This window comes from Haliaeetus albicilla, chromosome 22 (genome assembly GCF_947461875.1).
Source record: "Haliaeetus albicilla chromosome 22, bHalAlb1.1, whole genome shotgun sequence".
Taxonomy (NCBI): domain Eukaryota; kingdom Metazoa; phylum Chordata; class Aves; order Accipitriformes; family Accipitridae; genus Haliaeetus; species Haliaeetus albicilla.
This window is the reverse complement of record NC_091504.1, coordinates 17,535,317-17,549,679: the sequence shown is the minus strand read 5'-3', so window position 1 is coordinate 17,549,679 and position 14,363 is coordinate 17,535,317. Positions and strand designations below refer to the sequence as shown.

Sequence of the window (14,363 nt, the reverse complement as noted above, 5' to 3'; positions counted from 1 at the left end):
AAGCATTTCAAATTGTCAACCATCCCCAACATGTACAGCTTTTAACAGGTCTAATTTCAACTGTGCATACTATTCATACCATTTTCCCTACAAAAGGGTTGAGAGCTGAAGCTAGAGCAACTTCTATCCTCCCTCCTTCCCTACTGAAGACAAAATACCAAAATCATTAAAGACCCTCCCACACTAAAAAGGAACATATGGAGACAAAACTATCAGCTTTTAAAAGTTGATCGCAGAAGTATAGAAATACAGGAACAAAATTCATTACTATTGAAATCAGTGGGAACTTAGGCATTGCCTTAAATTAAAGCCAACTCTCTCCTTATTTCTCACATAGAATATCAGTTTGATAAGAAAAGGATGTCAGTGCAAGAATACTGAGAAGCCACTGGTTTTGAGATCGGAGTTATCAGGGTCCTGTACTTGCAAACCACAAACAACTAAACCTCACCGAGAAGTCTCTGAAAGAAAAATCCATTTAATTTTCATCTTTCGTTCATAATCTTAAAGATGTATGAAGTACCTGAAACCAAGTTAATGAACAATTCTTACAAAACTACATAAAGAAAAAGTGCCCAATGGAGACTTGGACCCACATCCACAGAGGTGTGGCTCCTCTGGCCTAAAGACAGATAAGCATCTGAAACCTTCAATGATCTCAGTTGCAATCCTTTGCTCATAATTACAATGCTGGAGAGGAATTTTTACAGCCAACATTTTTCAAATGACTGTAAAACTTATCTTAAGGGTAAGATTTAGGAGACTAATCAGCCCTTCCCCTATATCGATTTCCCCAGAACATAAGCTCCTTTTAAAAAAGATATTAAAAACAATCTAGATTTTTCAGAAAAACATTAAAGCCACTGATTTATTTTGCTATCCAATTTAGCAGAAAATCATCATTATCTCTGGAGCAAGATGTACATGTTGTTTAGCATTCAAATCAGAACAGATTTTTTTTTTTCCTGAAACGTAAGCCCAGGTTCCCAACCTTAATGGCTGTAAACAGCTCTGAATGAGCCAATGCAGTGCTGCCCTCCAAGGTTTGCCAAGACCTCTGCTCTATGCAATTCTAAAACAGCTGCAGTATTGAGAAGACCAGGCTGTTCCACGCTGCCTTTCAGAACCCCGAGGACAGCAGCCAAGTAGAGAAACAGTATTACTCCCCCTTCTCCTTGGTACTAGGCTGACTTGTAGAAGCAGAATCTAGAATAATTCCTATAGGAGATGAACCATCGAACACAGAGGTAAAGCAAATAGTTTCTTTCACCAGCTGAGAGCAAGATGCTTCAAAAAACCCCACTTCTTAGTGGCACATATGGAAGCTCGATGGCTTGAATGTGGTCCAAGTACGGTAGTCTGCTGAGAGTGCCTGAATCTCACTAGCAGCTGGGACAGGGTATACCATCAGGGCTGTGTCCTCCTATGCCATACTTCTCCACAGCAGTCTCTGCATAATGAATGGCACTCATAAAAGCACTTCTCTCATAATTCAATACTACAGTGTTTGCTACAGGAAGTCCTTGATTCAATGGGCATCCTCACGCTTCCTTTCTTTACAGTTTGGGCAAAAGGCTCATTTTAGAAGGTCTAAGTACTAGAAATATACGTTTATATTGCTTTTAACCAGAAACTTTACAACAGAGTGCATTGAATCCCATATCAATAAAAATCTACAAGAGAATCATTAAGGGAGGATGACAGCTAGCTCTCCTTTACAATTTTATCAAGTCAACAATTTGTTCAGCTTCAAAATATAGTAAAAAAAAAAAAAAGACGCTTAGGTCTGTCAAAATATTATTTGACTAGTGAAGTCCTTCATAAAAATCCACACAGATTTCATGTTTGCCAGCCTAATTAAAACTGTTATTTGCACCTGTAAAAGGAGTACAGCACAGAAATGGCAGATGATTCTTAAGTAATCATCCATCAAGTAAATAAGAATTAATGATTTCTAGGTATAATATTTCAGGAAACATTTTTTCTTTAACAAAGAATGTAATGGACTGTGCTTAGGTCCCAAAAGACCTTTCTATCCATCAGCAATTTCTTCAGAATAGTTTTTGTTATCTCATTTCTATACAGGCAGAGAGAATCCAACATCTTACACATTGCATAGGATCTGTTAACATGAGGCACAACTTAAGAACGAGATACTTAAATATTTAAATGAAGATTATTTTATTTGACTTTACACCCCTGAAGAAGGGCTCATTACTGCAGCACTGCTGCTGGGTGGAATTGTAAGATGAAAGAACCAACTATTTTATGTAGCCACAGGCAGGAGAATCATCACAATTAGCTAAAGGAGGAACGGTGAATTCATCTAGGGAGTTCCTGAATGCTGCACTTCAGGAAGGAGACTCATTCCTCTCCTCTGGACCACGTAGCACAGGCCAGGTTCTAGACTAGGTAACTAGAAGCAATTCAAAGAAACCATAAAGATAGTCTGGTCAGAGGGAATGCCCAGTCATCAATCCCTAATAGCCAACATTTTTAATACTCTACTTCATCAGAATAAAGGAAATATGACTCCATTTGAACCAGTTCAATCCTCTTACACGCATCAAATATTAGGCATGGAAAACGCAAGGCAGACTAAGACAATTTTTTTAAACCCTCTTCAAGAATTTATGACAGAAGCCTTTACCCCAAGACCCCTTTTCTCATAGAAATTCTATACCTGTGGTTTGCTTGGAAATTGTAAGTTTAGGAAAAGGTGGTTAAGTTAGTTTCATCTGTTTGTAGTAAGGATGGCTTCCTTTCCTGACAAGGAGATTGGGGTTTCTCTGGGACATGAGATCAAAGAGCAGCCCTCCTCCTTTTATCTCTCCCTGCTCCACTCATCAGAACATGCAGGTCCTTATCAACAGGCTGAAATAAATTGTTCATACAATTACATCATTAGCAAAAAGACAGATGCACAAATCCTTGTTCTTTTAAAGAAAACAACGTCAGATTCTAAAATAAAAAACACATGGGACCTAGGCTTAAAACCTGGTAAAAATCAGCATGCAGGAAATATTCTGGAAAAAAAAAAGATGAAGGAAAGCAAGATCTTCCCTGCAACAAAGGAAACGTCTGCGTAGTACGAAAGATTCGAAACCTGCCACAAACTACGCAGAGAGACTGATCTAAATTCCCTGTCCAAGGTGACTGAACAGGGGAGACGCAGCCGGGGATGCCGCCCTCGCTCTCCGGCTCTACAGAGCGCAAAGAGGGTTTATGGGCTTCAGCAGGACCCCTGGGGAGACAGGGCTCCGCAGAGCCCGTCCCCGTCCCTGTCCCCCCCGCCGCGCCCGGGGACAGCAGCCGGGACGCACCGCGGACCACCCGCGGCTCTGCCCGGGCAGGAGGCTCCCGCCAGCTCCGACCGGGCGCTTCGCCCTTCTCCGCGCCGGGGGGCCGGCCCCGGGAGCTCCCCGCAGCCCCCGGCCCCGCCGCCCCTCCCGCCCGGCGACCAGCCGGCCCCCCGGGCTTTCCTCGCCCCGGCGCCTCACGCCGGCCCCGCCGCGACCGCGCCAGGGCCCGCGGCCCCCGCCTGAGAGGAGGAGCGGCCCCTCAGGGGGACCCTCCCCGGCCCCCACCGCCGCCTCGGGCCCCGCACGCCGAGCGCCCCCGAGCCGCCCCCCCGGTCCCCGAGCCACCTGTCGTCCCCCCCCCCCCCCCGGCGGGTCCCCGCCGCCGGCCCCCCTCACCCGCGGACTCGCCGGTGTTGATCCAGTCCGGGTTCGCCAGGCTGGCGATGGCGAAGATGTCGGCGGCCAGGAAGAGGCATCCTGAGATGATGGTCAGTTTGTCCATCTCCTCCGGCTCCGGCGGCTCCCGGCTCCGGCCTCCGCCCGGCTCCCGCAGCGGGCCCGGGCCGGGGGCGCCTCACAGCCGCGGCTCCATGGGCCCCGCGCTCCCCTCGGCAGCGGCGCCAGGAACGGGCCCCCCGGACGGAGCCGGAAGCGAACCCGGCGGGCGGGGGGGCGGCGGTTACTCCGGAAGGGAAACCCACTCTCCCCGGCGTTCTCTCCCGGGCGGGGCGGAGCTTGCCGTGGGGGGGGCGGGGACGCCGCCGCAACGGGGCGGGGGAACGCCCGAAGCCGCGGCCGGCTTTCTCCAGGGAGCCGTGCGCGGCGAGGCGGGGCTTGCCGCTGGTGGGCGGGGCGTGAGGCGGGGCTGGCCCTAAAGGGGCGGCAGGTAGCTGGGCGCGGAGGTGGGTTGAAGAGGGGCGATGGGGCGGAGCGGAGCAGAGCACCGCCGGTGGGTGGGGCCTACGGGAGGGGGCGGGGCATGCCGCCGCCTCGGGGCCTGCGGGGGGCGCTGTCGCCGGGCGGTGCGCGCGGGGCTGCGGGGAGAGGGGCGGGGCGGCCGTCGCCTCAGAGCGGGTCTCCGGTGGGGGGCGGCCGTCGCCTCAGAGCGGGTCTCCGGTGGGGGGCGGCCGTCGCCTCAGAGCGGGTCTCCGGTGGGGGGCGGCCGTCGCCTCAGAGCGGGTCTCCGGTGGGGGGCGGCCGGTACCCGGGGCCTCGGCTCCTCCTCGTCCCCTCCCAGCTTCGCCCCGGATGGGCCCCAACACCTGCCCCGCGTCCCGGTCCTTAGCTGCCCGCCCGCATCCCTACCCCCAGAGGTGTTCGTTTTTCAACCGGGGCACACGGGGATCCCTCCCTTCTCCCTGCCCCGGCCCGGAGGCCTCGGGCTGGGCGCAGCCGGGGCCTCCCCCTCCTCAGCGGCAGGGCCTGCCTTCCCCCACGGGAAACGGTGCACAGAGAGCCGGGAGCGAGCGACTGGGTCAGCACCGTGTAAAGGGGCCTGAGGAACGATCATAGGCCTGTCTTCACCACAAAAAATCCCCTCGTGTTTCGCTAGTCACTGTCACTGTCTACCCCTTGGAAATGTTGAGCATTCGCTTAAATTTCAGAGTTGCTTCTGTAGCAATGGTAAAAATGGGAAGTGGAAGGACCGATTCATGGAGGTTCCTCCAGGTGTTACATGACTGTGGAGCACCACCAAAGCACTACATTGCGTTGCTGTCTGTGCTGTGTGTTTGGAAGAAAACCTAATTAATCTTGACTGGAAATCTCAACCAAATACAGTGATTTTTAATGACGTGCTTTTCCGTGGATTCAGCTATATTGAAGCGTAGGGGTATCTGTAGCCAATAAATGAACAATGCACCAAATGTGGGAAACCAGCCCGGTTTTGGACACAGTAACTGTGCTATCGATACTGTCATTCTGGGATAGGAATGCTGAACTAAATTAGTCTAGCAGCCCCCACATCTACAGGTACTTGAAAAACATCTAACACCTTACATATGTTTTTTTCCTTCTAACAGTGAAGACCCACCTGTTTTTTCCAGAGCAGCATAAGTGGACTATACAGAACATATCGGGAAGCCAAGCGGGCAATTGTCTGTGCTGTTTATTTTTATGTAAGTCTTTTATGTAGATGGGAGACTATACAAACAAAATGGAGATATTAGTAAAGTAATCTTAAAGTGTTCAACAGCAATCAGTAGTACTTATTATTTGGAGGACAAGAGCTGTACTCAGGTTCTATTGAAATCACCTATTCTTGACAGATTTTAAGGTTGGAGAAAATAGTAAAACTTTTTATGAAAAACAGCTCAAATTATTCCCTTTAAACAGGGAACAATTGGTGTGTGGAAGAAATGGGACAATTGATTTTTTATTTAAAAGATTTAAAAATTATATTGCACTAACAATGGGAATCTAGCAGCCTTGAAAATAAGTTATTTCCAAGAATCATCTGCAACTATCCTATAAATTGGCTTTAAGTGGTATTTAAGTAGCTTTTAATACAAGCATTATGTAGAAGTCTGCCTCAAAATGAGCTTGTCTCCAAATAAGTCAGCTTCATGGCAGAAGGAATAAAGGAAGGAGAGATGGAGAGGGTATACAAAGGGAAGATATGGTTTTCATTGGCTTTTGCTATGCAGGCAAGTATGAAGTCAGAAATAGTGACAGAATCCAGTCTTCATACCCTGCAGGCTGTGTGGTCAGTTATTTAATCTTTCTCAGGTTTATTAGGAGATGAGTACATGCCTAAGGATGCCGTGTGGGAGGACACTGCCAGCTATAAGTTCTCCAGAAAGCTTTGGGGCCTCAGGCAGAGCTGCGGTATTGACAGACAGGCAGCCTAAATCGAATTACTCTTCTTGGACTGAAACAATGCACTAGATGCTGCCCAACGCCAGACTTCCCTATGCCTGCATTACTTGTGTGGTGCTGGGGGAACTCAGAACCCACGTGCCCCAGCGTTCTGAGCAGTTGCAGGGCGTTGTCACCTCCTCACTTGCTTGTAGACTCTTCCTCTACAGGCCATCATGGAGCAGTAGCACATTTCCAAGATGCTCACCTAGGACACACCTGCCTAGGAGTTTTGGCTCCATAGAAAAAGCTCTTCGTCTGGACTCGATGGAACATACACAGTCTTCACCAGCAGCTGGGGATGAAACTAAGAGTGAGTTTCCATCTCTTTTGGTCATTTCTTCCTCTGTTCATTTCCATTTCCTCACTTCTGCCCCAGAACTACTCTTCCAGTCCTGTCTTTCAGTATCTCAAACTTTTTAAGTCCTTCTGCTACCAGTCAGTTTATTTTTTTCACAAAGCCCCCAGTGCCCCAAATTTTCTTAGTATCAAGAGGCATTCCTGCTCTTGAGGCTGAGTGTTTGGAATGGAACTGTAGGCAGATGACAATAGGAGAAGGACGTTTCTTCAGCAGAAGAGGATTGGATGAGATCCTATGCTGCTGCCTGCAGAAACTGCAGAATTGAAGGGTGAACTTGGAGAAAATCAGGACAGTGTCAGGGGAACTGTAATGTAAGTTCTGTCAAGTGTCTAAACTTTCTGTAGCACAGAACAAATTGAAAATCCACCTTCCTTGGAGACTATATAGACTGATATCAGGTATAGTAAAAAGACAAGAGTCTCATCTAAAAGTGTGAATGTTAGCATTCCTCCTAAATGTTTTGAAGGCTTTGGATTAGTCACAGCTTTCATGGTCTTAAGGCTTTCATGTCCAGCAAGATAACTTCATGCAATAAGAAGATGCTTAAAATCAGGATTCTGGCTTCTAATTAAAGTTAGCTAGATTTATTATTAGCATTTTTTGTTTGTTGTTTCACTGCTGATCATTTGATGACCTACAACTGGTCATGAATTTTAATGGAATTTGCTGAATAATTTTGGCTAGAAAATAATATAAAGTAGCCTTACATCTTATCATCTGTTTACATTTATTGGCCTGGGAGTTAAGTATTCATTCTGGAAGTAGGAAACTAGGATTCAGTTCCCTCTTCTGGCTGAAAAAGATTGAAACACACGTTGAAAAGTGACCAACAACACCATAGGAAAGGTTTCAATCCGTTCTACTGATCCTGTTCCACTTTGCATAAATTCCCGAGCTGGAAAAACAGTAGCAGCTCAGACATTCAACCTCTCAGAATTATCAACAGATGGAAGTGTGTTCCAGAGTGAGTCTTCCTTTGCTTTTCTTGCATGACCATGAAAATTAAGTATTTAATCCAAATGAAATTGGATTAAATTTCAACTCAGCAACAAAAAAAATCCTGCATTTTCCATTGAGGAGAAACAAAATATCCAAACCATTCCTGCTTCCTTCTCTGTTTTTCAGTTCAGCAGCCAAACTGACAAGTCAAATGTTCACATTTCTGTACTTTCAATCTGTGCTGTCATTTAGAGCCTGATCCAAAGCTTTACTGAAGCCATTAGGAAGATGACCAAGTTTCTGTATTTTAAAGAGGGGTAAAGCGGTAGGAATTTTCATTAAGTGATTCCAGACCACTGGAGACGGTCTCAAGAGTTAAGTTATTGCTACTCTACTGTCAGAAGTTACATTTAGAGATTAGATCTTAAAAGAGACAGAAAAAGTAATTTTTAACAGAATACAGTTTGTTTTAGGAGTCTCAAGCACTTGTGTGACAGTCTTAACTTTTCCTCCTCAATGAGGAGAACAGGCTTGAGAGATGGAGGATTTCTTTATTACCCTATTATGTTTCTTGGTGGAGACACTGGGATAATGTCATTCATATTGTATTACTTGTATTGTGCGTTTTAATGGATAGCGGATGCTCAAGAGTATTTTATTTCTGTAAGTGCTAAATATGGCAAGTACAGTCCCTTCCCTCATGTCAGCAGAGAGTATGGAACCAATCTGCTGGAAATTTAGAAATTAATCTCCTTTATAAATATTGATTTGAAAAATCCATTTTTTATAGGAATTCAATCTTTTCTGGAAGTCCTTAACAGCTGACAGCTCCTCTGTTCTGTTATTCTGTACCCTGTTCTCTACCTTTCCTGAATATATCGCCACTAGTAATGAATACTTAAGTAACAGCAGAATTCCTTTTTCTCTTGGTAAAATGTGTGACTTTTTAAGAAATAAGTTTCTAAGTAGAAACTACTTGCAGTATATTTATTTGCAGAAAGCTAGTTTATGGGGTACACTAACTTTTTATAAGTATTGCTATTATGGCTTTTTGGCAGCAACTCAGCAGGCAATGCCTATCTAGAGAAGCAATTAAGGGTGAGGGGCTTAACTGTTTGGACAATTAAGAACGGGTACAGTGCCTGCTCAAATGTCTCCTTAAACCTTTTACCAAAGAATGATATCACACTTTGAACTAGTAAAATTTTACTCTCACTTTTCAAAGGGCAGTTGCCAGCACTGGAAAACATCTCTCAGCACACATTGATTGCAGCATTGAAGGCAAATATTAGGATGGGTGAACAAGGATTGGGTCTCATAATCATACAGAATGGGCCATATCTCCAGATAACAAGCCTTGTTGAGAAAAGCTCTGCAGCTAACAATGGAAAGCTGAAACCAGGTAAAAAAGAACCAACAGTGATATTCAAATTTAATAGCACTGAAAATATTCTTGTTCTGCATTTATGCTTTGAGCCCGTCTCTGATTTATTTACACGTACGCAGATCAAAAGAAACTCAATTTAAAATTACAGAGAAAAGAAACCAGCACAAACTGTATAAAGCTCAGTGCCAACATTCCACTGTAATGAAATACCTGTGATCTTAAAATAGCTGATATGGGTGACTGTTTCATAATCAGATCAAGATTTAAGTCTATATCTTGTTCTCCAGCAAAAACAGATTTCCTATTCATCAGCAGGTTTGTCCAAAAATAGTTTGACTATTACATTTATGTAGCAACTAAAATTGAATAATATAATTCTTTGTTCAGTCCATTATTGTTCAAGTAATTTCACTCTACAAGTAACACAAAACTTCCTGAAGGCTTGAAATTAATTTGCCTTATTGTTTGCTATTTTTTCCTCTTTATTATACAGAATAGTTACAAAGTAGCAATGGACTAATCTCTGTGCTCTAACAATCCATGCAGGTGTTAGTTTGCCAAATGCTTTAAACCTGAAATGTGCCATATTAGTACTAACAGACTATTACTAGTTATTAAAGTTTCTTGTGGAACATCAGACACCTATATTAAGCTTGTAATTGAAAGCTTCATAAATTTGACTGCTTCACATGGGTCCCTAGACCAATTACATTAGACTCATGAACTACAGTTTGGGGACAATAGCGTGCTATGTTATTACCAAGTATTAAATTGTCTCTAACACAGAAATCTATGAAGCTAAGACTTAACCGTAATGAAGTAATTTAGAAATTTACTGGCTGTACAGTGAAAATGCATATCTTTAAATTAGAACAATTTCCCCAGCATTGCCTTTATAGTTTGGGCAGTCCTTTCTTCTCGCACCTTTCAGAGAGAATTAGAATTCCAAGTACTAGGAAGAAAGATCTGCTTGTTTGATGAAATAAAAAACATTGAGTGGAGTTCTTAACCTCTTTTTAGAAAAGGCTTTGCACCTTTGATTCGAATATAAAAATCAGTGGAAAAATCCTGAGCATAAAATAGAATTTGATTTGGATTTGAATTAAGTACTTTATTATTATTATTATCGTAGGAGCTGATAGCTTTCATCTATTCCCTAAAAAACCCCCTATGGTATACAAAAGCATATATATGATACTGATTTGGTTGTTGATTTGTTTGGGGCTTTTTTACATCTATAAGGTAAAAAATACAGAATATTAATCACTGAAACTAAGTAGTTCTATTTGCAATAACTTGAAAAAGGTCGGCTCCAAAAGCATTTTAACAAAACCTACAAGAACAAGGAGTCAAATTATTTATGGCACATGATGTGTTTGATTTACTGCAGCAAGTACTGAACAGTTTAAAGGGGGTTGAGGACTGATAACAAACGTTGTCCTTTTGCAGCTGATCTTCGTTTTTGGAGCCAAAATGAACAATTTGAGCATCATTCATGGAGCACCTGGATCTAACTCAGCACATTCCACACACACAAAAAAAAGCAAACAGCTGAATTTGTTCAGTTCATGTTTAGAGTGAACTTACAAAAACTTTGTATTTATGACCAAAGCTGTAAAATTTTGCAGAAAAGATAGTATTTTATAGAAGCCCTGTCTCTTAATGATACCACAGGCAGCACACTTATTTTGGCATTAATACCAATGTACAGAGCATGGGGCTTGAGAAAAATATGATGCATGAATGCACTGCTTAGGAGGTTTTTTTTCAGTGAATTAAGATTTATCTTTATGGATTTATTTTTTGAGTCAATTAAGATGAGTATTATCTGTAATTTCAAACTGGAACCTAAAAGAACAATTTTATTACTGCTTATAGCTTGAAAGAGCTTGTGCCATCCTGCTGACTTTAACAGGGAGGAGGTCGAAATTAGCAGCGGTAGTGGGAGGCACTAATGTGTTAAAATCCTACGGTTAGACTCACCAAACTCATATGTATGTATGCATGCCCTATTCTCCATGCCAGCAAGAAGAAACAGGGCTGCTTAGTATGTGTGTTTCCTCAAAATACCTTCATAGTGCAAGAGGTTATCTCCACATAAATCTTCAGTGGCCACTAAAGGTTATCAACCACAAAACTGATAGGTGAACTGAAAGGCTGGGTGGTTCATTCAGACTCTAGATGCTGGAGCAGAGAAGCAAAATTATCCACGTCTGCAGTTCAGAGATGGCTCTGACTTGCCACAACAGTATTATCAGGACAGTATGGGCAGAAAAAACAGATTCTAAAGGAATCTATTAAAAGCTGAGAGCGTCTTGCAGATATTTTAAAGCATGAGTGCATTTATGTCTATGCATTTTGAAACACATAATTTGGGTGATTTATCTTTCTGTTTGAGGCTGAGAACTTGCATAAAACTGTTGGTAAAATGTTTTCTGTTGCTTTTTTGGTATCTGCTACCCTGGTACTTGTTCTAGAACTAATTGTTTACACCCCAGTAGAACCAGTATCTTGTGATAAGCTAGAGTGGATAGAGGGTGTGATGATGATGGAGTAAGAGTAGTTAGTGTAAAAAGTGAATGAAAAAATGGTAGTCAGTAGTTCAGGTAAACAGTTTTAAAGCCTGTAAATTTTTGCTACAGGCATTTTTAACCCAAAAGGGTTAAGAAGAAAATTGAGCAGATGGAGAGAGGCTCCTTGCTCTGCCTAATATGGCAGCAGACAGCTGTACAGCTTGTTTAAATCCCGTATGCTTTTCTGTTGCAGTTCAGTATGTAATGTTTACCGATACTGGTCCTCTGCGCAACTGTTTCTGCCAGGCTGCTGATAGAGCTGTATAGTCTGCTGCAGACTGATTCTGCTTGCCTTTTGCAATCTCCAAAATTACAGGTTTACACAGTAATTACAACTCCCTCCAACCCCTCGAAGCCCATCTTGTTTATACCCCATGGTATCTACAGGTGCTGGGGCTTCTGTACTCTGTTGTTCTTGGATGCAGTACCGCTTTTTGCAAAACTGCAGCTCAGTGCTTTCCACTGGCAGCAGGTAATACGAACATTATTTGCAGCCTTATCCCTTAAAACAAACAAACACAAAAACCATCACCACCGCTTTCTGCTGGAACTCCTCAGTTAGATTCTGCACCAGCTCTTGTGGGCACCTCCTACTTCTCCCCGGCCTTGCTTGACATTGTCTTGCAATGGGACCACATGTTGGTTTTCAGGGTGGAGGGACAGGCATCAGCCACCGAGGAGAGTCAAGCCCTGGAAACGTCCAGGGGCCCAGAAAAGCACAAAGTGACACAGCTGTTACACGGATTCTCCAGTGTCCACCTAGGTAAACTTAGCCACTGTGGAGGAAGGGGTATGCTTGGCTCCATACCAACACATAAACAGCAAGGTGACATACAAGGGTAGGCAGCAGATATGTATAGACAGGGTATTCCAGCTGTGAAAAGGTGCAGGGGAGCAGTGGAAAGATGCCAGCAGAACTGTTTGGAGTGCAGCTACGTAACCTCAGCTCAACCTTGCTGGAGTCTGTCTGGTCCCAAGTAGTGGTCCTGATCAGAGCATTCACCATTGTACCTTTATCTTGCCTAAAAAAACCCACAGAAATGGAGGGTAGTCCTGAATAGGCAATCTAAAGTTTAGCGTGTTCACTCAGAAAAAATCCCAAACTAAACAAGTGAACTGCAGCTTTCCTTAGTGTTGTTAAAACATTAGCTCTTAACAGAGCTAAAAAACTGTCATTAAAATAGAAAAAAAAAAAAATTGCATCCAGTTGAAGAGCTGTTAAACACATGCTTTTACATAAAAATGTGAAAGTATAGTGGTTAAGACTACATATTTTGTAACACAGACATTAAAAAATTGAAAAAGTCTCTTAAACTGATTGCTGTCCATTTTCTTCCTTGACAGGTGATGTTCTAATAAAAATTGGACATGCTAACGTTTTAGGATGGACTCTGCGAGAGCTTAGGCAACTCCTGCACAATATTCCTATAGGAACTACTCTACAAATCAGAGTTTACAGAGATTTTGTTGAAGTACCTCAACACTGGCAAAGTGCAGTTGAATTAATTCCTGAAGTAAAGCTTCCTGTGATGACAGCAGAGTAAGAAATAAGTACTGTACATAACTAGAATTTCACACCTTGCATATTATTCTAGCAAGAAACAAGAAACAGTGTAATAACTTTTACATTTTAGGATAAAATGTTAGTCTAAAGATTTACTTTCATTTACTTTTTTGAAATAGAAAACTGTGATTCGAAATTAACAAATACCAAAAGAAAAGTCTACTTTTCTAGTTAGAGTGAAGACAGGGTCAGGACCAACATTAATTTTAGATATGGCCCTTCCTGCCTCCACACTGAGCATAAAAAGTCTGGCTGGCAATAATAGCAAAGGGGCCATGTTGATTTGCAATAGCCAAGGATCTAGACAATTACAAGTAGCTGATAATACCAAGATGGAGGTCTTGCTACAACCATGTAAAAAGCTTACCGGTTTCTTAATCAGTCTAACTATTGACAGTGGTTAACGATTATGACTTTTCAAATTAAACTTCAGGAAAAATAATCTCTTCTTGTGAGAGCTACTGCATGCAGAAGCTTTTAAAAATATATTGCTCTCAATTCTAAAGGTGGCTCATACAGTAAGGATGATTAATCTAGATGGGATACAAGGCAGTTACAAGTTTTCCTGAGGCACAAAGTTCTAATAGAAAAGAGACCTCAGAGGTAGGGGAAGGAACAGAAGTATTAAAAGGAGATAATTAGGCTAGAACAGCAGAAAGCTCGCTCACACAGCAAGGGGCTTTCCAAGAGATTAAATCTCTCAGCTTATGTTTAAATAAAATTATTTGCTATTCTGAAGGAACAGAAAAAGGATAGCTTGCTTTTCTGTTGACCAAATTACAACTTAGCTATTACTTTAGAGTCCAAAGGAAATAGTGTGCAAAGGACTATGGACAATAGCATTAGTTTGATATTAGAGGAGTTTCAGAACTGATGAACCTGGCTTTAGAACAAGTATTTGAAAAAACTTAAGGCTCCACGGTTAGTTAACTAAATGGCTATGGGAATTATTGCACGTTAAAGTAATACCATGCTGTGTATTTTCAGCACGAGGGAAGACACCGAGGACGAAGATGACACCGGGTCCAGTAGCGATGATGATGTAGACTTGGAAACTTTTCACTATAAATCTTCCCAGCCATACTGTTGTGAGTTCACTCATAAGTTACCATCAATACCCAAAATTTGGCAGATATCCGATACAGGCCAGACACTTAGAGTAGGCATAGACACTGTTTGTGATGCTGTACTTCACGATGATGTTGACGCATTGTGCAATCGTAAGTTTGATGCTAGTGGTGTTAGACCTCCTTCATACCAGGCTATGGAAAACAATGAGACCAGTTCCTCTTCCCCCTGCCCTTCTGTATCAGATACATCCTATTTGGAAGGATTTGCCTTTGTTTCAGAATAGCTCAAAACTTCTTCAAAACCTAGATTT

The 14,363-nt window shown here is 43.0% G+C and overlaps 2 protein-coding genes across 3 annotated transcripts in view; one reads left to right on the top strand and one right to left on the bottom strand.

The window, feature by feature from the left end:
• Positions 1–4,001, bottom strand: part of MOSMO (modulator of smoothened) — a 33,867-nt gene extending 29,866 nt beyond the window's left edge. Inside the window, exon 1 of the mRNA XM_069810113.1 lies at positions 3,699–4,001. Within this exon, the coding sequence (XP_069666214.1) occupies positions 3,699–3,804 (106 nt within the window). The 5' untranslated portion in view covers positions 3,805–4,001. The remainder of the gene's footprint in view (positions 1–3,698) is intronic.
• A 352-nt stretch (positions 4,002–4,353) lies between these two features.
• Positions 4,354–14,336, top strand: PDZD9 (PDZ domain containing 9). Of its 2 annotated transcripts, XM_069810082.1 has the most exons (5): positions 4,354–5,419; positions 6,329–6,471; positions 8,684–8,860; positions 12,763–12,958; positions 13,970–14,336. In XM_069810082.1, coding segments are annotated over exons 1-5 (885 nt in total). In that variant the 5' UTR covers positions 4,354–5,417. The 2 variants fall into 2 exon arrangements, with proteins under 2 accessions (XP_069666183.1, XP_009921423.2); XM_009923121.2 differs by lacking the exon at positions 4,354–5,419 and having other exon boundaries at positions 5,430–6,471.
• The last annotated feature ends 27 nt before the right edge of the window (positions 14,337–14,363 follow it).